Source organism: Phoca vitulina, unplaced genomic scaffold, assembly GCF_004348235.1.
Source record: "Phoca vitulina isolate PV1807 unplaced genomic scaffold, GSC_HSeal_1.0 scaffold76, whole genome shotgun sequence".
Taxonomy (NCBI): domain Eukaryota; kingdom Metazoa; phylum Chordata; class Mammalia; order Carnivora; family Phocidae; genus Phoca; species Phoca vitulina.
Genome location: NW_022589779.1, coordinates 963,780 through 990,473, shown reverse-complemented (window position 1 = coordinate 990,473; position 26,694 = coordinate 963,780). Strand labels below are relative to the sequence as shown.

General features: G+C 35.8%; 1 protein-coding gene across 8 annotated transcripts in view; it reads left to right on the top strand.

Annotated features, from left to right (window-relative positions):
* The window catches only part of METTL25 (methyltransferase like 25), a 165,144-nt gene that overhangs the window by 19,050 nt on the left and 119,400 nt on the right, over nt 1-26,694 (top strand). For all 8 annotated transcript variants that reach the window (XM_032393774.1, XM_032393775.1, XM_032393779.1 and 5 more), the window contains exons 2-5: nt 3,397-3,561; nt 4,267-4,373; nt 12,728-13,324; nt 14,924-15,071. In XM_032393774.1, the coding sequence (XP_032249665.1) occupies nt 3,397-3,561; nt 4,267-4,373; nt 12,728-13,324; nt 14,924-15,071 (1,017 nt within the window). The remainder of the gene's footprint in view (nt 1-3,396; nt 3,562-4,266; nt 4,374-12,727; nt 13,325-14,923; nt 15,072-26,694) is intronic.

The window sequence follows — 26,694 nt, the reverse complement described above, 5'->3', positions numbered from 1 at the left end:
TAAAAATGTAAATATATTGGTTGATTTTTTCTATTTTATTTTTAGTTTTGAAGTGTTATTATTCATTTCTCTACCTTGAGATTTTCATAATTAATATGTATATCTAACTTTTCTATCTTTCCTTGTATATTGATCTCTGCTGTTTAAAAAAAAAAAAAGGTACCTAGAGATATCCTGATCTCATATTTACAGAAAATAGCTTCTCCGTTGCCTCTTTGCTCCTCTTGCTCTCATGCCCAATCAACCCATATTACAAGAAACCTCTGTGGGATAGTGATCAAGGGTGTACAAAAACTAAGAGTACATAAAGACAAAGCATGCAATCAAGCAGAACAGGTACTTCCAGTAGGGGGAGATATTTACAAAATAATCAAGCCACTTAATATGGCGGTGTAGTGGCAACAAATTTTAAAAACAAAGCTTTCCCTGTATAAAAAAATCCAGCTAATTAATAATTGAGTAAATATTGGTTAACACTGTGGTTTCTGTTTTGCCAGTTGCCGAACCCAAACTCCTTCTACAAGTTCCTAGAGAAGCACTATGAGGACTACATACACCGTTACCATTGCCACATAACTTTTCTTACATACAATTTCAGAGGTGGAAGTAAAGATAACATGACGCGCCTCTCTCTCTCTCTCTCCCCTCTTTCTGAATGTTTAAAAATTGCTAGTGGAAGTTACAGGCTGGATCACTTGAAAACAAAGAAAGTACAGAAGCTATATTTCTGTAATTCAGAAAGATTTTTTCACAGGTTCTAGACTATCTAAATAAACTCGTATAGCCCTAAATGACATAAACTAATGGACTGAATCAGAACCCTCTCCTTTTTTAAAAAAGCAAGCATTGGGCGCCTGGGTGGCTCAGTTGGTTAAGCAACTGCCTTCGGCTCAGGTCATGATCCTGGAGTCCCGGGATCGAGTCCCACATCGGGCTCCCTGCTCAGCAGGGGGTCTGCTTCTCCCTGTGCCCTCTTCCCTCTCATGCTCTCTGTCTCTCATTCTCTCTCTCAAATAAATAAATAAAATCTTTAAAAAAAAAAAAAAAAAGCAAGCATTGTTGAAAAGATAACACTTTGTAATTTAGATCTCCAGATTTCTGAAATTTCTGCGAGGCCTGTATTTAAAAGCAAATTAACAACATTTAGATCAGGTTAGATTTGGATTTTTTCAAGTATTTTCAGTAGGATAGTTAAGTTGATTTGAACCTTTACTTTTCCAACAGAAACATCACATTTCTTTCTGTTGGCAACATTGTCCAATAACTGACTACTGTAATAGTCCCTCTGCACTTTGAGATTTAATACTCTTATTCTATCACACTCAAAGAAATTGCTGCCCTGGAACTTGGGGATGTTGAGACTGCCCTTAAACTTGAGAGTCTCACTTAATAGTTGACTGAGTTTTCCCCTCTGTATCATGCCTAAATATTTTGATGTGGGTTTTATTACTTTTGTCTGCGTTAGTAAATTCAGTTTGTAAAATATCCAAAGAACGTTATAATACACAAAATATATCTTAAATAAATTTACTGTAGTGATTTTGGAGCTTAAATTTCTAATTAGTTGATTCAGAAATGGAAGTTACAGGTCTCTGCCAATTTTATTTTTATTAATTAACATGGTAAACATTACCACCAACAACTTAATAGATATTAGCTTTAAAAAGATACTGTCTTAAACATGTAGTTATTTAGAATTCTGCAAGCCTTCATCAATTTTCTTCTTTTAATTTTTGCTAGAAAATTTGCTTGAAGAATTTAGGAATTATTCTTTGTGTTTAAATTAATTTTTATAGGGACGCCTGGGTGGCTCAGTCGGTTAAGCGGCTGCCTTCGGCCCGGGTCATGATCCCAGGGTCCTGGGATCGAGTCCCACATCGGGCTCGTTGCTCAGCAGGGAGCCTGCTTCTCCCTCTCTCTCCCTCTGCTGTGATCTCTCTGTCAAATAAATAAAATCTTAAAAAAAATGAATTTTTATAATTTTGTAAGTAACTGTGGAGGGTCAGCTATGTTAGTATAGACTTCATAGTGTATAGTTTGGTTTCTGTGGTAGAACCAAAGTTGTTTCCTGGATTGTACCATTCTTCCGTAAGGTGAACATTTTAAATATTTCATTTAAACACCGGATGTATGGGTTTTTTTTAATTATTAAAAGTAATTTTCAATGAATGAACTTAATTAGACTGATCAAAGAGTTTATTTAAATCACTACAGACACATTGGAATGCCCTTTTTGTAAGCGTCTTAAATAAATTAAATATATAAAAATGGCCATAAAAAACTGAAATTGAGCAAAAAAAAGGCAACTCTATCAGTGTGCATATGTGTTTGTATCTGTTTCATTAGAATAGGCGAGATTATGCTGCAGTAATAAACCTAAAAACTCAGTGACTAAAAAGAACGAAGTTTACTTTTCCTGTATGTTGCAGCCTACGGTAGTTTGGCAGCAGTGATGGCCATGTCATAGTCACTCAAGGACTCTGGTTCCATCTTGACACATGCTTCAGTGATTACAGTTCTGGGGAAAAAAAGCATAGTGAATCCTCCAGTTCTCTTAAAACTTCTGTCTGAAAATGGCATAGTTCACTTTGGTGAGATGTGTCCACACCAGAGTTCAACAGGATACGTGATCCTCACACAAAGAGAGGTAGCGGATGTTTGCGGTATGACAGTTGACCATACTCTTCTTAATGAGTGAGCATTTGGAAATCATCAATAGTTCTTATAGTAAACTTACAGAATATATGGCTTAAAACTGACCAGGGAAAGGGAATGAACTGTTTTCACTTGATTTTAACATGACAACTTTTAAAACTCATATTGACAGTGCTTTGAACACACATACACACACACACACACACACACACACACACACACACACACACACACAATTCTTTATGGTCCAAATGGTGCAGGGACTCTTTTACAGTAACATTTATACCACTGAGGATATTGCCGTTGTTCCACATGCAGTGTGCACAGGGAATAACAGTGTAGTGCACGCTGATTGCCTTTAAATTCCCAGTTGTAGGTCAGCCAGGACCATTCATAAATTTAATGACCACATTACAGTGTAGCAGGATTTTAAACTTTTATTTTGCTGCTGCTGCTGCTTTTTTTTTTTTGGCTTTTGGAAGGAAAAAAAGGCCAAATTTTAATTTAGAATTTAAATATATAATTGTGTACACTATTAAGAGAAAACTGGTTGCTACAGATAGCTAATAGCTGAAATAACAAAACAATGGAACCATTAGAGATATTGTCAAAATTCACACTGAAATGGAAATACTGTAATTTTTTGTAAAGATCCAGTGTTTTTCATTTATTTTTTAAATCTCACACAAATTAGCATTAATTAGTTATTGCTAACATTTCTTTTTATCCTGGTCTTTTTAGGTATTACCAATTTTCCCAAAATATTTTGTGAGACTTCCCAGAAGCTGGTGAGTGTGGAGGCCTTTGCTCTGGCTGTGAGATCTTATTCTGTACCAAATTTGGGAATATGTACTCCTTTTGAACAGTTGCTTACAGCCCTTCGAGGAAATAAAAAACAGAGAACTGGTAAGTGTGTATGTATGTTTTTTTAGTATTAGAAGCAACATAATGCTCATATATGTTCATATATTCTTTCTGACATGTTCTTAATTTATTGTTCTATCAGTGCTCTTCTATCATGAGCACTGATAGATTGGCTTATACTTAGATGAGTAGGTTTTCTTATGCATCATGTTATACAGAACAATTAGTTATAGATCTCCACATTTTTTTCCTACATTTTAGTCCAGTTATCAGTCTTTTCCTTTATAATTGTTTTTTTTGTGTCAAGTAACATTTTAATTTTTTTAATTTTAAAATTTTATTTATTTGAGAGAGAGAGAAAGCAAGAGAGAGCACGAGCCGGGGGCAGGGAGAAGGAGAAGCAGGCTTCCTGCTGAGCAGGGAGCCCGATATGGGGCTCAATCCCAAGATTCCAGAATCATGACTTGAGCCGAAGGCAGACGCTTAACCAAGTGAGCCACCCAGGCGCCTGTCAAGGAACATTTTTTTTTTTTTTAAATAATGTTCTATGGGTCTTCTTATTTATGTTGTTAATTCAAATTTTGATTCATAGCAGCTAAACTAACAGAGATCTATCATGCAGGCACAATGGAATCTCTATATTATTTTCATATGTAATTATAGAAAACATGAACATTAACTGATGATTTTTTGTTGCATTTTGTTTCTTTAATAGCAGTATTTTAATTTTGTTTTATTTTTGTTCAGGTGAAAATGTGAAACCAGATGAATTTATGAATTTGAAAAAATCTCATGAAGTTCAGGCTATGTCAGAGCTGATCAGCAGTATTGCTGATTACTATGGAATAAAGCAGGTAAGAGAATTTCCTTGTATTTTCAAGTGTTAAAATTAGTGCCTTTTTTTTTTTGTTATACATTTACATTCTTATCTATGATCACTGTCTAGCCTTTGAATGTCATTAAATAATAGCTGATGTTAGTTTTGTCAGACACTTTAAATATGTCCTCTCATTTCCCAATACACTATGATTATAACAAATTTATACTAAAAATAAGATATGACTATTCATGTTTTGCCACAAATTTCACTCTTTTAAATTATCTTTGATAAATTTCCAACTTGAGGCAGCATTATGATAATGACATTCTGCATAATTGTTTGCCACTGGGTGTTCTCAGAACCTGGGTTACCAAGCTATGGTCTGGGGTACCTGCCTCATTATAGTAACACAAAGAAACTATGTTTTAGGACTTGGATTCTTTCACAGTGTCAGAATCACAGTGCATTCCTGTTGTGAAAAGTAGCTTTTGTGAAACAGTATTGTCTGAAAACAGATGTTAAAATAAAATCAGAGATTGCCTATATTGACCTATAAAAATAGTGAGTTATTTTTATCCCTGGCTTGTAAAAATAGTAAATTATATTTTTTATTTCTACAAGAACATCTATGGGGGTAGTGGAGGATCTTCCCTCCTTCAATTTCTATTAGGCATTAGAATCTTTTTCATGGACTCTTCCAGACTTGTGGAGAGTTTGAGGATGATTAGAAAACTGTCACAGCTTGGACTAGGCATGCAGAGCCCTTACGGCAGCGTAGATCTCTAGGTTAGGGGCTAGAGGGAAGAGCTAAGGCAGCAATTTTCAACCTTTTCTTTAACGTATCATACCTAGTGGTACCTACGTGGATCAGTAACAGGCTTACCATGGCAGTGATACTCAGCTGGAGTAAAAGGGGCAATTACACAGTAATAAACTACTGCCATACATATTACATGGATGGATATTAGAAACATAAAATTGAGTGGAAAATTAAAGTGTACAGAAGACTACATATTTTATGGTACCATTTTTTTAAAGCTTTTAAGCAAAATAATGGTATATTCTTAATGCAAAAAATGCATGCAAAACAGCTATTAAAGAAGCAAGGGAATCATAATTTGAGAATAGTTGTTACTTCTGGCCTAGGAAGCAGTGAGATGAGATATGGAAGGAAAACATAGTTATGTGCAGTGGAAATACATTTTCATTCGTAGGATGGCTGGTAGGTTCACTGTTATAGCAGATACTATTGGATGCCTAACCCAAATATTCTCAGACATTTCATGGTGTGCCAGCCTGCCTTCTACCTGGCAATATCTGCATTTTCCCCTGTGGGTTTTCTCTGGCTGCCAAAGTAAAGTACTACTTGTATATAGGTTCTGGGAATTAATTCTTCCCTTTGAACAGCCTTGAATTGGCTGTTGATGAAAGTTGATGTAGCCATTTCAGGTAGGATGATTCTGAGGTATGTGTTGTACACTAGCTCCCAAGTGGTATCTTTCTTAATAGCACAGATTTTATTGGGCTGCCTTCCTTTCTCCTTTTCAGTTTTCTACTTCCCTCCCAAATAATTTGCTTATACTTAAATCTTTGCTGTAGAATGTGCTCTGTGATAACCCAAACTAAGATAAGTGCTATTTATTATTATTGTGCTTCATAACTTTACATTTAGACTACATTTATTCTTTATTTATATGAAACATTACGTAATAAATAACTTTAAATTCACACAGCAGATTATTTTATTTCTAAAGTGCATAGAAATTTTGAAATACTTTAATGTATCATGTCAGACCTGCTTTCGGGGGACTTTATTATAGCACTGAGGCTTGTTCTTAGGGAATGAAATAACCTATATTAAAGACTTAAAGTCTTTCTCTTGAAATCACTTTATAGCAGTATTTGAATCTCACAATAGTAAAGTTTAAGGTCTATTATATGTGTACAACTTTTACTTTTAAAATGCAGATTTAGTAAACACAGATTTCATGGGGATAGATGGAAACCCAGATTCTGAAATACCTAACTTTACTAGTGACCATAGACACCAAAGAAAACAAAACAGAATTCATTTTTGCCCCAGCTACATTGCTTCCTACATGCCAAAAACCTTTGCCTCTCTCACTCACATTACCAAGGCTTCTTAATTTTTATTTCCAAAATATGTTCATTCATTCATACCTGCATGCATGCATCCATTTAACAGATACTTCATTAGCTCCTACCATGTGTCACATACTATTACAGATACTGAGGATGCAGTAATGAACAAAACTAATGATATCTTTGCCCCATGGCATTTATATTCTAATGGGGAAAGATAGATAATAAAGTGATTATAAGTATATTTTTTGGTGTGTGTTGGTATACTTTAAAGAGAAAAAATAAAAAGCAAAGGAAGTAGCTAATTCAGAGATGGGAGATTAAAGCTGTTGCTAAGAAAGGGAGGAACAACTAAGAACTCGTTTTAAACTCATTTGAATTAAGGCCTCCTTCAGGAGGTAAGAGAGTTACCCATTAAAATATCTGGACAAAAAACTTTTCAGATAGAAGGGATAACATGCTCAGTGGACCTAGAGTAGGAGTATGTCTGGTGTGTTCTTGAAACAGCGTGAAAGCCGGATCAGCTCCATTGGAGAGAGCAAGGGCAAAGCAGTAGGAGCTGCGGTTGGAGTGGTAGAAGGCCGGTCATAAAGTTGTAGAGTGTTAGAGGCCATTGTGATATTTTGGGCTTTTATCCTGAAAGAGATGAGAAACCGTTGGACACACTGGATCACTCTGGTTGCTGTGTTGAGAACTGTGACAAAGCAGATATTTTCACTGTCTTTGCCTTTTTTAACCATAGTCTTTGTAGACATTCAAGCTGGTTCTTTTCAGAAATTGGCTCCTACCTGAGCATGTGAAGAGTTTTCAGAGTTAAGGCATAAATCCCAATAACAAAAGAGGTTAGTAAGGAAGAGATAAGATTAAAGAGTTGATGAGAGATTTTGCTAAGAGGAGTGGTATGATCAGACTTGTTTTGTTCTCCTGAGTATAGACTTGAGGGAGAGAAGCAGAGAGACTATTGAGGAGGTTGTTGCAGTAAGGCAGGCTTAGGGTGCAGTTGCTAAGATTATGGATTTGCTCACATTTCACACATAGGGTATGAGAGAAAGAAAGGAGTCGTAATTTCCACCTGGAGATAAGTATGGAGATATCATTAACTATGATGGAGAATATTATGGGAAAGGCAGGTTTTACAGAGAATATCAAGAACTTAGTTTTGAACACATTAAATTTGAGATTCTTATTAGATATTGAACTAGAAATGTTTAGTAGACTGTTGGTTATATGAGTATGAAGTTCATGGGAGAATTTCATACTAGAATTACAAATTTGAAAGTCATTAGCCTAGAATGGTAATTAGATCTCTAGGTCAGATAACAAAATATAACTCTTCTAGATGCTGAACTCAAGGAAACAAACTGAGGGTTGCTGGAGGCGGGGGGAGGGATAATTGGGAGATGGGCAGTAAGGAGGGCACTTAATGTCATGAGCACTGGGTGTTATATGCAACTGATGAATCACTAAATTCTATCTCTGCAACTAATAAAAAAAGATACTATGAACCTCCTTATTTAAAAACAAAACAAAACAAAAAAGATGTAACTGTGTGAAGGGATGGCTATGTTAATTAGCTTGCCTGTAGTAGTCATTTCACTATGTATATCAAAACATCATGTTGTATACCTTAAATACAATTTTTATTAAAAAAGGCAGATTCAAAAAAATACGTAACTCTTCTTTTTTTTTTCTTAAAGATTTTATTTATTTATTTAATAGAGCGTGAGGGGAAACACAAGTAGAGGGAGTGGGAGAGGGAGAAGCAGGCTTCCGGCTGAGCAGGGAACCTGATGCGGGGCTCGATCCCAGGACCCCAGGATCATGACCTGAGCCGAAGGCAGTCGCTTAACCAACTGAGCCACCCAGGCGCCCCAATATGTAACTCTTCTGTATGAAGTGTATTACTGTACTAATAGTGTTAAGAAATGTCCCCAGTATGTGTAACAATGTTTCTGTGGGGAAGTCTCCTAAACAGAATTAGGAGACTAGGAAGATACCTCCCACCAGGCATTGGACTGGAAGATCCTTTATTCTCAAACCCATAAAATGATTAGGAAGGAAAAGACTGCTGTGAGTAAAGGATAATAGGAGATCAGGATGGTGGAGATTTTGCTCTTCAGATCAGATAGTTTGAAGGCAAAATGTTGTATGGCTTATGTTACTTAATTGCATAGAAGTTTTCATTGTGTTGCTGATACTACATATGCTACTAAATTAGACAAATCTGGAGGGGGGATAAAAGTCAACTTGGATCAATAAAATAGGAGTGTAAGTCAACTGATAGATTTCCTAGGAGAATTCGCCCATTACTGAAAAGGTTTTTATATATAATACTGTGAAGACATGATTCTTAGAGTTTCTACAGCCATCTTACAACCAGAGAAATTACAAATAAGATGCCCACAAGGCTGTTTGTGGTTGAGCCTTTGAGTGGTTCAGCCACTGTACTGCCGGATTTCTTAAGTGGGGTGGGTTTTCTTCATTATTCAAAACTTGATGTTCTGTTACTTGCAGCCGGGATATTCTTGACTCACAAGTGGAATTGCCATAATCAGATATAGGAACAAACTCAATTACCTCTTGGTAAGAAAACATTTACACTGATAGGAACAAATGTACTGATGCTTGTAAGCAACCCACTGGTTGCTAACTTTAAGGTTGTCATCAGCATCAGTAAGTGTGTTTCATAGAAGGAAAGGAATAGAGAGCTTTGCTTTCTCTGGAGATTCAGATAGGAGAGAACTGACTGATAGTTTCTGCTATATAGCCCTTGTATTCATGAGTATAGGTATGGTATCTTCAGTTAGACTGTAATTCCTTAAAATCAAGATATATAATGCTTCTGTATTTTTCATAATACCTAGCCCAGAGATGAACATAAAAAAGGGCAGAGGGACTTCTTTGTAAGCTTATTTATGGGAATTATTTATTGGAGTCTTACCTATGAACTGCCTGAATTACAAGACCCTAAAATTTTTGAGGATTTAATTAATGGAATTACTTCAGATATGAGAATGTTTCCTGGAGTGGCTCATACTTATCAGCGTTTAACGGATTTTAGGATAGACATAAAATTAGATACTGATTTCTTATGATAGTATTCCTGTAATTATTTATTTCTTACTTTCGAAATGACATGGCAGTAGAGTAACAATCTCGGTAATACTTAATTTTCTTATTTTTAGTTTTATTGAGGTATAATTTACATATTCACCAATTCTAGGTGTACATGTAGATGAACTTGGTGTGTACAGTTGTGTAACCACCACCATAATCAAAAATATTTGCCATCATAAAAAGTTTCCTCATGCCCTTCCACAAGGTATTTCTTTCTCTACTCTCAGGTAACTACTGACCTGCTTGTAGTTGTTGTTTTGTTTTGAAGTAAACTCCTCTCCCAGCATGGGGCAAACTCATGACCCTGAGATCAAGAGTCATATGCTCTCCCAACTGAACTAGCTGGGCACCCCTGACCTACTTGTAGTTTTGAATTTTCTTTTTTTTTTTGCCCTTTATATATATATATTTTTAAATTAACATATAATGTATTATTTGTTTCGGGGTACAGGTCTGTGATTCATCAGTCTTACACAATACCCGTAGTTTTGAATTTCCTAGAACGTCATATAGGTGGAATCAAATAGGATGAGGACTTTTGTGTTTGAATTGTTTCCTTCAGCACATAACTTTTGAGAGTCATCAATGTTGTATTTACTCTTTGTTTTTCTTTATGACATGGTATAGATATACTACAATTTGTTTTGCCATTTACAAGTTGATGGACATTTGCGATGTTACCATTTTTTTTTAGCTGCTGTGAATATTCACATATAAGACTTTGTGTGAACATGTTTTCATTTATCTTTGGCAAAGAGCCTGAATTGGGATTTGTAGGTCACATAATAGGTGTACGTTTTAACTTTATGATAAGCTACCAGTGTTTTTCGCAGTGCCTGTACCACTTTACATTTGTGTGTATCTCATTATGATTTTAATTTGCATTTCCCTGATGACTAGTGATGTCGGGCATCTTTTCATATTGCCCATTTGTATATCTTCTTTTGTGAAGTGTGCATTTAAATATTTTGCCAATTGTTAAGTTGTTTGCTTATTTTTGAGTTGTAAGAGTTCTTTGTATATTCTGGATACAAACCATTGGTCAGATATATGTTTTGCAAATATTTCTTTTTTTAACTATGTATTTTTAATAGCAAAATTTTTAATTTTAATGAAGTCTGTTTTTTCAGTTAGTTCTTTTGTAAAAGCAAATACTTTTTATGTCCTGCATAAGGAATCTTTGCCCCCTCAGTGTCACAAAAATGTTCTCATGCTTTCTTCCAGAATTTAATAGTTTTTACTATCACATTTAGATTTGTGATATACTTTTTTTTATAATTTTTTATAATTTTTTATAATTTTATTATGTTATGTTAGTCACCATACATTACATCATTAGTTTTTGATGTAGTGTTCCATGATTCATTGTTTTCATATAACACCCAGTGCTCCATGCAATATGTGCCCTGCTTAATACCCATCACAGGACTAACCCATCCCCCTTTCCCCCTTCCCTCTAAAACCCTCAGTTTGTTTGTCAGAGTCCATAGTCTCTCATGGTTCGTCTCCCAGTCTCTCATGGTTCATCTCCTCCTCCGATTCCCCCCCCCCCCTTTTTCCCTTCCTACTATCTTCTTCTTTTTTTTTTCTTTTAAACATATAATGTATTATTTGTTTCAGAGGTACAGGTCTGTGATTCATCAGTCTTACACAATTCACGGCGCTCACCATAGCACATACCCTCCCCAGTGTCCATACACTTTTAATTAAGTTTTGTGTTTGCTGTGTGATAGGTAAAGTTCACTTTCTTCCCTGGACAGACATCCATTATACTAGCACCATTTGTTGAAAAGATTATCTTCTCTATTGGATTACCTTAGCTATTTTGTCAAAAATCAGTTGATTATATAAGTTTGGGTCTATTTCTGTATGCTGTTCTTTTCTATTGATTTATTTATCTGTTTTGATTAAAGCACTATGCTGTTTTTGATTAGTGTAGTTTTATATTAATTCCTGAATCAGGATAAATCTTCCAACCTTATTCTTTTTCAAAATTGTTTTGGTTATTCTAGGTACTCTGCCTTTTCATATAAACTATAATATCTAGTTGTCAATTTTTTAAGAAACCCTGCTGGGGTTTTGATTAGGATTGTGTTGAATCTGCAAGTCATTTTGGGGGGTTGACATCTTCATTTTAAGTCTGTGCCATTTCGTGAACATGGTGTATCTTTATTTAGATCTTTTAAATTTTTTCTCTGCTTAAAGTTTTCAGTGAATAGGCCTTGCAGAACCTTCACTAAATTTATTCCTAGATATTATATTTTTTTGCTATTTTAATTCAGTTGGTTTTAAATTTTATTTTCTAATTGTTCTTTGCTACTGTATTGTATATGTTCTGTTGGTTCATTATGAATTTCTAATGATCCCGTATCCTGACACATTGCTAAATTGACTTGCTAGTTGTTAGTTTTGTGTATTCCTTTAGATTTTCTACAGATGCAGTCATGTCATCTATGAAGAAAGACAGTTTTATTTCCCATATTTATATCTTTTACGTCTATTCCTTGACTCATTATAATGTCTAGAACCTCCTTTAAATGTCAAATAAAAATGATGAAAATGGTTGGTTTTTAGTAGGAATCAAAAATTAAAAAACAGGGGCGCCTGGGTGGCTCAGTCGTTAAGCGTCTGCCTTCGGCTCAGGTCACGATCCCGGAGTCCTGGGATCGAGTCCCACATCGGGCTCCCTGCTCCGCGGGAAGCTTGCTTCTCTCTCTGCCACTCCCTGCCACTCTGCCTGCTTGTGATTCCTCTCTCTCTCTGTGTCAAATAAATAAATAAAATCTTTAAAAAAAAAAAAAAAAAAAAAATTAAAAAACAAACATAACAGGTTGTATAAATTACACAACCATTTCTTTACTTGCTTTTTATTTTTTATTTATTTATTTATTTATTTATTTTAAAGATTTTATTTATTTATTTGAGAGAGCGAGAATGAGAGAGAGCACATGAGAGGGGGGGGTCAGGGGGAGAAGCAGGCTCCTCGCTGAGCAGGGAGCCGGATGCGGGACTCGATCCCGGGACTCCAGGATCATGACCTGAGCCGAAGGCAGCTGCCCAACCAACTGAGCCACCCAGGCGCCCTTTACTTGCTTTGTAAAAAGATATTGAGAATGCTTTCTGTTCTCATCTGACTAAAATCCTTTATTTCATTCTGTTTTTCTTTAGGTAATTGACCTGGGTTCTGGAAAAGGCTACCTAAGCTCTTTTTTGTCCTTGAAGTATGGCTTAAAAGTTTATGGAATTGATTCATCAAATACCAATACTCATGGAGCTGAGGAGAGAAACAGGAAATTGAAGAAACATTGGAAAGTCTACCATACTCGGTCAAAATTGGATGTCAATGGACTGGCATTAAAAATGGCAAAAGAAAGGAAAGTGCAGAATGAAATTAAGTATAAAGTAGATATTGAGGGAATATGTAACAACAGTCCTGCAAATCAAGAAAAGATGTCTGCCTCAGGTTTTTTGCCAGATTTTTCGGATTCTCTAATTTCTAACATTAGAACACAAATGGAAAACCTACATGTGTATTCACATCGAGAAGAAAACTTGTGTTTTGAAAATGCCTTTGCTCTTATAGACCTTTTGCCTATTAATGCCATAGAACCTGCTTCATTCCAAACACCTAAGAGAAAAATGTCTGAAGCAAATAAAGAGAGAAGAAAACTGACATCAAAGTCAAATGAATCAAATATATATTCACCTTTAACATCTTTTATCACTGCTGATTCAGAACTACATGATATTATTAAAGATCTGGAGGTGATTTCACTTTTGAATTCCTTAATTTAATTTATAAAAATGCTCTAAGACATGGAATTAAATATTAATAGTAGCTTACTTAACTTTATCTTTTTGATTACATTAATCTAACGGGCCAAGAAATATGAACAGAGGCTATATGCAAACTATTATAAGAATCTAATATAAGATTAGCTAGAAGAATGTTTCTTGAGTTCTATAGTGAATTAGCAGTTTAATAACCCAAATTAACCAATACCTTCCCTCCCCTCCCCGTAACACACATATACAATATTTAAATATTTTACTATTAGGATAAAATAGTGATTGCATATTTTTGTCTGACACCTGATAATGTTATTAACTAATAGTATATGATGAATATAATAAAGAATGAGATTAAATTTTCTTGTAATATCTTTAGGGAGAGCTAAGCTAAGTTTAAAGAGAGAGATTTATGCCTCTGTTGTTCAACCTCTAATTAGTAATAGACCCTCCCTCTCTAAATTCCTTTCTACTTACAATGTTGTAACATCTAAATAAAACCTACCCAAACTGTCTAGTCATTGAGAAAACAAGATAGTTGCACAACCCTCCAAAAACTTTGAGGACAGTGGCGGTTGAAGCAACTGAATGTTCTATCAGGTCAAAGCTACTTACAGGTACATTTTTTTTGTTTAGAAAGTTTAGACTTAAGCTTTGCTTAAGGTCTAGAATACATGGCGTAAAAAAACATTTTTAGTAGAATAACTTAAATAAAATAATTGCATTTGTTCTGAAGATAGTTATAAAAATATACTTTACTCACAACTTAACATGTCTGTTATTTTGAATTTATAATAACATGATGATGATAATAAGAATAGAAAACATGTACTGAATTTTATTGTGTGCCAGAGGTTGTACTAAGTCATTTACCAGTATTAGCTTACTTAAATTTTACAACAGCCCATTGAGATAGGTACTATTATCCTCATTTTACAGATGAGGAAGTTAAGACACTGAAGAGTTAAAACAAACTTGGTATATTGATTAAGATCTGTGAATGTATGTGTGTGCCCATTCTGTATGTGTGTACATTAAAAAAATTTTTTTTATTGAATTTAATATTGCTATATTTGATGTAATGAATAAACTATACTTTTTTGGTGTTGGAGTAGAAATGCCAACTTAGCACCACTTATTCTTTATGGCAGTGTTTTATAAGTTTCGGTAGGCAGTTTGTGAAGAGGTAAATAAAAATATTGACTAGAAGCTGTAAATGTATCTCAAATCACAAGTTTGTTCTAGTAATACGTGCTTCATTTGATTGTCCAGTCTTTAATTTGGCTAGTTATTAAGCAAATATTAGTTGTAAAAGAGATCAGAGAAAATTCAAATGGATAAGTAACCAAAAACATTAGAAAATCAATTCAAAAGTATGTTAGTTGTGATAAAAGATCACAGTCATTTTGCCTATAAAGGAAATTTAAAATAAAAAACATATACTACTTTCTAGGTAGAATTTGATCATTTTTAAAAGCTCTGTGTATTCCAGTGAACATTTAATATCTTCACCTGAAATTTTTTTTAGGCTTCCTCCTAATTGCCAAAATTTATTTTTTCTTCTCATTTTCAAAGGATTGTTTGATGGTAGGTCTACATACTTGTGGTGATCTTGCTCCAAATACTCTGCGAATATTTACTTCCAAGTCTGAAATCAAGGGAGTTTGCAGTGTGGGTTGTTGCTACCACCTCTTATCTGAAGAGTTTGAAAAACCACATAAAGGTACAAAGTTTCCCATATCTCTTAATTATATTTATTTGAGCATAACGGCTGTTTTCTGTCTCTCCTTTTTTCTTATTGTTGACAATAACATTTTGAATTAACATTTGAGAGAATACCTGATCTAAATATTCTTGTAATTTTAATGTTACATCAAATGCAAGTTGATGTGCTATCACCTTATGTATTTTATTATAGTTTCTTTGTTCATAAAATGGTCTTAATGAATGCTAAAAACTGCAAATACTTAAAAATTTTATGTGGCACATTTTAGAGAACTTCTGTTTAAAAATACTTGTATGATACATATTTGCTTAAATAGTAAAGCTAAATTATTTTGAGATGAATATATAGTTGCAAAGTTTGCTTTCATTTCTAAAGCCTCTGTTTTGTAAGCTATATTACTATTTCTCAAAAAAACCCCACCAAACTTCCTTACTGTATTTTGAAGAGTCAACATACTCTGATTTTAAAAATCTGCATAACTGTGCAGTTGCATCAAAATAGCATTCAGACTACTCCCTGGACTGAGAAGGTACCTGAGGAACAAAGTACAGAGTACTCTGGTAGGACTTGAAGCATCTCATAGCCCTTCATCCAGAGCAGCTTCTGAAACTCCTCTGTCTGATCCATTTTATATGTTCTATCTCTCCATGAGGTATGCTTTCAAAACCACTGGTTCAGATTAGATGGTTATTTAGTCTATTAACATTAGCAGTTCTCTTTTCTATTGGTATAAGGAAGTCTTTATCAACATCAACCATCCCTTGCTAAGAATTTTTACATCAGGAAGATGTGTGCATGTAGATGGTATTGTATGCTCTTCTCAGTTTTAAAACCCAGATGAATATGAAATTTTAATTATTTTTCATTTAGCCATATTCAAGAAGTAAAAATTATGATTGTATAATTCTACTGAAATTTGACTGGATGAGACAGGTCGTCCTTAAAACCGACAAAGATTTTTGTGAGATAAAAGTTCATTGAATTTGAATTCTTTATGTGTCTTAAAAAGTAATTTTTAGGACAAGGTGCACAAAAGTAAAGTTGGGAATATATGGAGATACACGAGTGAGAGAAAGCAAATTGGCAAAAAGTTAACAGTTTGATTTACATGGAGAATATATATATTTGTTATGCCATTACTTCCAACTTTGAGTACAAAAATTTTCAATGTAAAAATTTGGGGAAAAAAGTGAACCTAAAATAGAAAAAAAGTATTTATACCAAAGTATATACACAAATATTTACATTATTTTACAGTCTTATTGTACATCTTTCCTAAAAGAAATGAAGAATGACCTTCAATACAATCACAGTTGTATAGCTTTTAAAATATTAAATGAGTAGTGTTTTCCTGCATCAGCAATAAGGTAAGATTTTATGTAGGGGAGGTTTGGTTCTTAGTTCAACAGCTTCCTGTTCTATAGGTACAATTAAATGGGTTTTTGTTTTGTTTTAATAATTGGCTCATTTGGGGTAGGTATAGATGCCTGGTGTATTCTTCAATTCAGAAGTATTGTCCTACAGTATAAGATCTTTAATTTCAGCTGTCTTCTTCCCTCTTTCATTCTATCATCATCATGCCCCCCGAGATGCCTTCCCCTTCCAAAGGACCTCCTTACCCTCTTCAGGCAGTGCTGTCTTAGGACTGCCATCTCTAGTCCTGCTGGACCTTTGCAGCCATTGTTCTGTATCATCAGGTCTCAGACCTAGCCTCAGTATTTCCCACCATGAATGGGATCCTCTTTATTGGCTTTGTACCCTATTCTCTGTCACACACATTTCTCCACCTGATTCTTCCTCTGGAGTGATCCTCTCAGCTGGTTCTGCTAGTTTAGGATGTTTATTTACTAACTTACATTTAAGTCAAAATTTGTAGTGTAGTTGTGGCTTATGAATAATTTTGTTTATTATCTATCTGGTTTTTGTTGAACATGTAAAGAAATTCAGATTTAACTGAGTCATTATTTTACGGCAACCAGGAAGTACCATTGGTACATTTTTCATCTGATGTCTAGTTCTTTAATTCTGTTCCTAAAGGGCTTGGTAAAAGCTGCTTGCCAGAGTAGAAAAAAATTTAAGAGAATGATTTGCCAATCATTGGCAAAGAGAACTTCTTTGCCAACCCATTTTATAACAGCCTTTAGGTATTTTTTTTTAACGATTTATTTATTTATTTTAGAGAGAGCATGCACACAAGCATGTGTGAGCAAAGGGAGGGGCAGAGGGAGAGGGGAGAGAGAATCCTCAGGCAGACTCTCTGCTGAGTGTGGAGCCCAATGCTGGCTCAGTCCCAGGACTCGAAGATCATGACCTGAGCTGAAATCAAGAGTTGGCCACCCAACCGACTGAGCTACCCAGGTGCCCCAGTACCTCTTCTAAGAGATTATTGCATTAAACTGTTGACAAGTATTTATTGACCATATATTTGAACTAAAATGAAAAGTATCTTTTCATAGGGTATGTTCAGTGGAGAGGCCTTTGAAGAATCTGAAGGGGAGGGAAGATAGGTGCATCTACATCTTCAGTCACTCCCACTTCTTTCCTGCCATGGAAAGATCTGATTTATTTATGAGTCTTTAGAGTGTAGATACTGGTTTTTATTCACTTTTGTATCTTCAGAACTAAGCACATTGTCTCAAACATGATACATGGAGATCAATATTTGTATAATGTGTGTTGAATAGATAATTAAGAACAAGTGACTAGCAATAGAAAAAAAATCACTGTCACTGCACTGGCAGCTACATGTCATACTGGTAGGAGATAATATGACTGAATGAACATTTCTTGACTAGCTACTATTTTCAAGGAATGGAACTTGACACTTTATGTCTGATAAAGAGAGATGGGGAGGGGCTCATAAAAAGTCTGTACTTTGGGAAAGAAGTAAAAAACTCAAATAGATGCCAAGCAGAGTTCAGTTCAGTTCAACATTCATTGAATGCCAGCTATGTTCAATACTGTTCTAAGCAGTGATGATATTAAAATATATGCAATATCATCTTCACCCTCAAGGGATGAAAAAGTAGCTCTTAATCCTAGGATCCCGATAGTCCCTGTTAGTAACTTAATTTGCAAAAAATCATTTAGAATAGAAAATTCAAATAATATAGAAAGATATTAAAAATGAAAATAAAGTCTCCCAACCCATATTTGTGGTTTCTTGTTAATTTTCCAGAAAAGAAAATGTATACACATATGTACACACTTCATATTCTTATATTTTAGGGACCCAAAAGATAAACAGTTCTTATTTCCTTACTTTTTTCACTTAATGTATTGTGATCTTTCCATATCAGCACGTACAGTGTTGCCTTATTCTTTTTAGGGATTCCAAGGTGTTTCATATGCTATTTTTTTTTAAGATTTTATTTATTTATTTGACAGAGACACAGAGACACAGCGAAAGAGGAAACACAAGCAGGGGGAGTGGGAGAGGGAGAAGCAGACTCCCCGCGGAGCAGGGAGCCCAATGCGGGGCTCGATCCCAGGACCCTGGGATCATGACCTGAGCCGAAGGCAGACGCTTAACAGCTGAGCCACCCAGGCGCCCCTCATATGCTATTTTTTATTTATTCAATCCTAAATAGTTATATTTTCTGAAAACAATGGTACTTTTCTTTCAGTAAACCAGAATTTAGTGAACAGATGGTCATTTCACTGTAGAGTTTGGAGAACACAAAATATGGAAAGAGTGTTTCCATTTCCTAATCCTCCGACATTAGTTCAAAAGAGTGTAGTAAGTGCTGTAAGACAGAATATTATACTTGTGTTATAGCAGAATAACATGTAGCTTAGTCTGTGATGGGGGGGGGGGTGGGGGCGTTGAGGTTATGTTCCCAGTGTGGCAAAACCCACTGTGACTTAAAAGATCAGTAGGAGTTAATCAGACGAAGAAGTGGGAAGGGTATTGCAGACAGTAAACAAAGGCTTGGGGTGATAAGTGTTCAAAATCACATTTGCTTCTCTTTGCTTTCCATAGTTACTGTTTCTCTTTGTCTTTTTTCCCATCTTATTTTTCCTTATGTCTTTCTCAGCAGTGATAATGATAATCCTAATGGTCATTTCAGTGGGTAGAAAGGGGCAGCTTTTAGAGTGAATGACTCCTCCATTTTGTGATTTCAGTTTACCCATAAGTCATTTCCTCAGAATCTCTCTTTGGTTCTCTTAGTTTATTTACTTAGTATCTAGTTAATCATAGAATAATCTTTGGGTCTTCTGGGAAAATTAGTTAAACCAAATAACTACAGATTTTCATACTTCGGAAATGGAAGTCTCTCAGTTAACAGATCTCGAGCTTTGGTCTTGGATCCTTTCCTTCTCTAGAGTGGAAGTTGCCATTGTTCACTAAGTGGATAGGACATTTTTAGTCAGAGGATTTAGATAAGAAAAAGTGTTGGGAAGGTTTGTAACAACAGTGACTGGCAGCTACAGACTCATTTTCCCTCCTTACAGACAGAATTAATTCAGGGAAAGGTTTTCTTATCAAAAATATCTTAACTGAGAATCACTGAGATTATCAGGTAAACTGATAATACTAGGCTTAACTGACAAAAGCAAGTATTAGTATCTTAGTGCTGCTTGTTTTCCTTATGCATACCTGAAACAAACAGAAGGTTGGGAGTTTTGCTTGTCAGGAAAGCAAAGAATAAGCAGAAAGCAACAGAACTGAGTATTATGATGAAGTAGGTGGAGATATATACAACACGAGTACCTTCAAATACTTTAGAGGTCAAGAAAAGAGGTGGAAAGCCAAAAGATAGGAGAAAAATAAGTGATAGGAGTAACAAAAGCAACCTTCATTTGTGTTGCAGTTTTGCCTAGCTTTGGACTGCCACATTTTCTCATCTCAAAAGCCAGATGGCAAAGGTAACTTACTCCCTTTTCTCTTTCCCACGCCTTTATCTCCATTTTCTTGCCTTATCTTGGCTATAGGAAAAGGAAGAAGATATGAACCATCTCCTGCAATTTTTATAACAATGTTTTTCAATTCTGGCTGCCCAGCTGGATCAAATATGACACTTTCATTATATAGATGCCAGAGACCTGCATCTGACCTTCTGAATTATAATCTCCAGGAATAGCACTTGAATATAAATATTTTTAAAAACCTCTGTAGGTAATTCTGATGAACAGCATGTTTGAAAACAAGATATTTATTATGGTTCCATAAGAACACGTACAGAATTTGAAAAGATGATTTGTAGAAATATATTCAATATTATTTATAGTCATTTCAACCTCTCCCGTGCACAGACTTAGAGACTCTATTCACATGCCAGTTTGCGGATCCAAACCAAAGGTTGAACCCAAAAGAGGCCCAGGAGGGTGTATCAAAGTCCAGGGTGCGGAGTGCTAGAGTAATTAGCCCAAAAAAAGTCCTTAAAATATGGAGCTCAGAATAAAACCTGGGGAAACTAAACATAGAGGGCAGGATACCATGTAATAAATGCATAATAAACTTAAGGGCTAGAAACTAGACAAAATCAAGTGGAAAAAGCTAGGACAAGCAAAAGAATATCCAAGATAATTATGAATACTACTAGAATTTTGATAGCTTCTTTGTTGAAGAGAAGGGGTGTGTGTGTTTGGGGTGTGTGTGTGTATGTTAAGGCAGACAATAGCAGTTTGTTATGGACTATATTGCAGCAACTATTTGGATAGAATATGGATATAGTCTCGTTTTGTATATACAGTGTATACTATATTGTTCTATTCCTTACTAAAATAGAAATCCATCACTATACAGTTTGATCATTATATTAAACTAACTTACAGGGCAAGGGGTTTGCATGCACAAAGTTAGCATATTTCCTGTCATATATCTAGCACTTGGGTTCCATGGAATTATATCTCTGAATGGTCAAGTGTGTCATGTGTCTCTCCCTTCATATCTTATACACCTGCCCCTCACCCTTGCTTTGTTTGCACAGCTGTTTTTAAGTTTGAATTGGGGCATGGTAGTCCCTTGGGATGTAAATTTGAGTTATTAATAGTCCAACATAGTATAGTAGAAAAGTCTGGTATGTACACTGCAACTTTTTATGATGATATGTACTATGTAAACAATATGTGTTTTACATGATATGTTTACCCAGTATGCTGTGGTAGACCGTAGAGGTGGTCTGCCATGAATGTCAATTTTCAAAAATACCTCAAAGCTCTCTGAGTCATTATGAATACTGAAGTTATACCATATGTTTTAAAAACTGCTTTTAAATATTTATACATTATGAGCCAGTAGTTCCTAGGAGAACAAGAAATACCAGAAACAGTTTTATTGCAGTGCTTTATAGAACATATATATTTTCCCAAGCTTGAATTGTTGCAGTGTTTTGTTTTAATATTGATTATTATTGTCATAATTAATTTGAAATACTTACATTACTTCTTCTTGAAGTTGGAAAGAGAAATTCTTTTGGTTGTTTTTCCTGTAAAGTTAGAAAAGTTACCTATCTAGATCCACATATCTCTTCTTCCTTGCTAACTGAACTATAATTTTGTTAAGGCATCAGTCTTTAGGAAGATTGTGCCCTTCTATAGCCTCAGAAATAGATGACTTTCTTTTTTATTTTTTAAAGTAATATCTACACCCAACATGGGGCTCGAACTCACAACCCTGTGATCAGGAGTCACATGCTCTTTCAACTGAGCCAGCCAGGTGCCCCAGAAATAGGTGACTTTCAATCTCAACTAATTATGATAATTTTATTTATTTAGGAATGGGTATGAGACACAATTCTTAACAATGAAGCACGAGAAGCATATCTCTAAGGGGGTTTCCTAGGAAATTGTGGTTTTTTGTTGTTGTTTTGTTTTTTTCTTAAAACTGAGCACAAGGCAGGAAATCACCTTTCTTTTTTTTTTTTTTTTTTTTTTTTTGCCTTTGGACGTGGTCATTTGTATGCGTTTGTTCAGCCTAACAGAAATATCTCTATATCTGCCTGTTATGTATACTGTCAGAAATTGGTGTTAGTGCTCTGAATCCTTCAGGCCCAATCTGAGGGACAAAAGGTAATTTTACTTTTCTTCTAAGTTTATATGATCACTGCAGAGGCTTAGGAGTACAGGAGGAGTAGAGAAAGATCTAGGCCCCTGAGAGTCACATCAGGCAGTTTTATAGAACTTCTTCCCTGGCCTCAATAGGAAGTCACTACTAGGAGCACCTCTTGTCGGGGACACAGATTGGTGCTTGGTCTTTCCCGACCCCATCCCCAGTCCAGTGCCAGGCAGTCTTCCAGTATTGTTAGTGCACTCCAAATACTGCATATCTGCAGATCACATGAATGGTGTAACCTTTGAAAGCCTGCGGTATACCTTCATGTTTACCCCCAGCCTTAATGTGTTACAGGGTATTAAGGTGATTCTCCTATTGATCCCTCCACTTACTTTTGCTTTGTTTTATTTTTAACCAGAGGAGGGCTGTAGGTAGTCTTTTAGTAGCATCTTTTAAGCTGGTTCTGCCATTTCTCTATCAAATGGAACTATTTCAAGGGCACATGATAGCTCTCATATTGTAGATTCTCTATTTTTGTCACCAGTAGGAATTTTAAGGGAGCTAGATACTTATATAATCCTCTCTTCACTGTCTTTGAGGATTAACTATTGATATAATTGCTTAAGTTTAGAGGTACTTCACTGGGAAAGGCATCTGGAAGTTGAAAAGATATTGAGCATATCATTTGAAAATGCAACATACTGTTTAAAAATAAACTTATCTTGTATTTAGAGGTCTTTCAGATATCCAGTATATGGTATTAAAAACTCCTAAGACAATATTAGCTGGTTAGTGTCAGCATTAAACCATGCATTGTATCATACAGAAAGGTATGACTAATTTCTTAGTCAAGTTAATAGGAGTGAATTATTCCCATCATTGCAACAATACATAGAATTGCTGTCTTTTCAGTAAAGGCAATATTTTCTGACACATATGTATTTTATTAAATAAATCTTTTGGCCTACTATGGTCTTTTAATACTGGAAGTTTGAGGGATGTAGAGGAACAAAGCATGGTTTCTCTTTTCAAAACAGCATGTATTTGATTTCCATTTCTAGCAGTGTGGGGGATGTGATTTTTCTGAGGAACCCTCCTACAGTTCAGCTAGATCCTGGCTAAATTAGAACATGTATTTTTTTAAGCATTGCTGAGTCCACAAAAAATAAGGGAAATCTCTATGATTCAAGAAAAATCAAAACCTAAAAGTTAAAAGGAGAGACAAAGAAGAGGAGTTGAAACCAGAGCAGGGAACTGGAGCCATAAGGTAGCAGACAGTGTTGTCCTGAGGCAAATGCTTCTCACAGTGGGATCTAGAGACTAATATTGGGCCTCCTGCATAGTCAGGGAGCTAAACCTGGAAAGTCCATACTAAGCCATGACCTTGAAGAGACAAAACAGTTTTCAGTCAGATCTATACAGAAAATCCTATGAGGGAATACTTCCCAAATTCAGGCCCTTGGAGTTTCTGTAGATTAAAACCTACCAAATATAAGCTCAAAACTTAACTAAATCACAAAATATGTCTGGCTGGACATAACCTGAATGCTACTTGCCCCTATTCAACTAAAAGTACTGAATATAGATAGTTAAATTTTGTTTCTGAAAAGCATTGAAATACTGGAAAGATACATAGTATTTATCAGGCCAACATGTAGGAGAGTGTAGGAGTCCACAGAGATGATAGAAGCATTGAAGCCACTAAGGTTGTTTGTATACCATGGCAAGCTAGGGCTTTGGTGTCATGGTCCTATAAGGGGTAGGCTGCAAATGATAAACCTATACTTAGGCACACACAGAAGGAGTCTCATAGACACACTCTCACAAGTTGAGACCACAAAGGTGAGGACTAAAGTCAGGGCAGCAGTAGTAGGAATAGAGCAAATTAGGAGAATTCAAGAAACATTTAAGATTGCTTATAGAATGGGACATAAAGAAGCAAGAATTGTCAAGGATTATTACAAGGTGTCTGTTTTCAGCCACTGTGTAGGTGATGTATCGTGAACTTACACAGTAGCAAACAGTAAGGACAGACCAAGTTTCAGGGCCAAGTTTTGAACATGTTTAATATTTGAGATTGCTTTATGTATGAGTGATCATATTTTGGGAAAATTTTATAAATACATCTAAATACATGGAAATGGAGCTATTGTAGTAATCATAGGATTTGTTTTTTTTCTTATTTTCCAGAAAATCTGTAAAGTGGTAGCTGAAGTGTTTCATCTGGTTCAAGAATGTGGAGGCCAAGGTCTCTACAGTTTTATTGGCCTTTCAGTTATGGCTTATAACATAATGGTTGCTACTGCTCCAGCCATTACAGTTCAAATGAGAAGAAATATGAAGGTGAAAGAGTTTCTCCCATCTGAGACAGTTTCCTTTATAGAACTTCCTTTCCTAATAGACTACTTCAGAAGGCTAGGAAATGTAACCTTCTAGATGGGTACATTGCACCTCCAAATGAAATCAAGATTTTGTGAGTGAGAAAGAAGGAGAAGCTGGGTATTAGGTGGGCAATTAGCATTCTCTGCCACTGTGTGGGTATGTGTACGTGTGCACACACAGACGCCCATGTGTAGTATTAACGCATGAATAAGGCACAAGAAAGAGGAGAGTATAAAGGAGAGTGGGGAATGTGACAGTATGTATGTGAAACAGAATGTAATCATATCCATCGTCCTCTTCTTTTAATAATTACAACTCCTCTTCTGAGATCCTTTGTGATACCCCATCTAGTATAGGTTAGTCTGAGGTCTTGTTCTGAATGCTTCTCCTTTGTGTGAAACTTGTACCTTGAGACTATAACTGTATTTATGTACTATGAATGTACACAAGCTGACAATAGTAGCAACAACAAACAATAACATATGTGATTTATGAATTGATTGTGAAGATATATGATTTATAAGTGATTTCTTAGGGATAAGAAAAAGGAATATAAGTGTTAAAAGAACCATTCCAGCTAAAATGTAAAGATTACTTCCTGTTTAAGAGATCAGAAAAAGCTTTATGAAGGTAGTAACTTTTGAATTGAGCTTTATAGTGTAAGATTTAGATAGGCAAAAATGAGAGGAGCATTCCAAGCCTCGGAATGAGGTAGGTTAAGTTAAAGCGCAGTAGGTCACTCATTGGAAATGGATGAATTCTCTAGCTGGGTGGTAACCTGATTCATAGGAAGTATTGAAATATTGAAGAGTATTGAAAGGGGCTCATCTATAAAGTTCATTTTGGTAATGAAAACTTTTGAGCAGAACAGTAATGTGACCAAGAGCAAATGTTGTAAGACCTGTGATTCTCAACCATGAGATTTGCTGGGACCCTAGCAGTGGGGAAAGGAAAATAAACCAGAAACCATGGGACCAATGTTAGGGGAACTAACCCAGCAGAAGTATTCACCCCAAATCAGGCAGCCAGTTCCTTATTGGTATTCAAAAGGCAAACTCCAGGGACGCATGGGTGGCTCAGTCAGTTAAGTGACTGCCTTCGGCTCAGGTCATGATCTTGGGGTCCTGGGATCGAGCCCCACATGGGGCTCCGTGCTCAGCGGGGAGCCTGATTCTCCCTCACCTTTTGCCCCCCCACCCCCGCTCTTGCTCTCTCTCATGCACACTTTCTCTCTCTCTCTCAAATAAATAAAATCTTAAAAAAAAAAAAAGGCAAACTCCAGTCACATATGAGTTGGCATCTATTATCAAAGGGTCTTATTGGAAAGTTGAGGACATGCAGCAGTAGTTTCTGACCAGGTGGAAAACTACCCATATTGGTGCATAAATGCTAATCTTTTAATTACTCTATGTGAAGCACTATTCTAGGTACTTTACTTTTATTGACTCCTTTAGTCTTCATGACATTCCTGTGAGGTAATAATGTTACCATTCCCATTTTCATTATTCTTTATAACACCCCTATAAGGTAATACTATTATTATCATGGCCATTTTCAGGTGAGAATACTGAGTGACAGAGAGGTTAAGTAACCTGCCTAAGATCATATAGTTAATAAGTAAAGGAGTTAGAATTTTAGCCCAGCCAGTCTGGCTCTAGAGTCACACTCTTAAAGCATCAGTCAGAAATTGGGACAGAGAGATAGGATTTGGCCTTCTGGGGAGATTCTGTTAAATTTTAAAACATCAGGGCTAAAACCCAGTGTGTTAACATTTTGGAGTAATTTCTGGTTCTTATTGGAGGACGAGAATCTTAACCAGAACCTGAGGCAAAAGCTTAGGTAGATCCTGTGTGAATTAAATGGGGCATATAAGGGAAGCTCAGGGGATACACAAATGCTAGTTCTTCGTAGATACAGAGGAGAGGGGCGCCTAGGTGGCTCAGTTGGTTAAGCGACTGCCTTCAGCTCAGGTCATGATCCTGGAGTCCTGCGATCGAGTCCCACATCGGGCTCCCTACTCAGCAGGGAGTCTGCTTCTCCCTCTGACTCTTCCCCCTCTCATGCTCTTTCTCTCTCTGTCTCATTCTCTCTCTCTCAAATAAATAAAATCTAAAAAAAAAAAAGATATAAAGTCCAAGCATAGAACTGAAGACTAATTCTGGTCCTCACCTCTTTTTAAGAATAGCAATCCTTAGGGCGCCTGGGTGGCTCAGTTGGTTAAGCGACTGCCTTCGGCTCCAC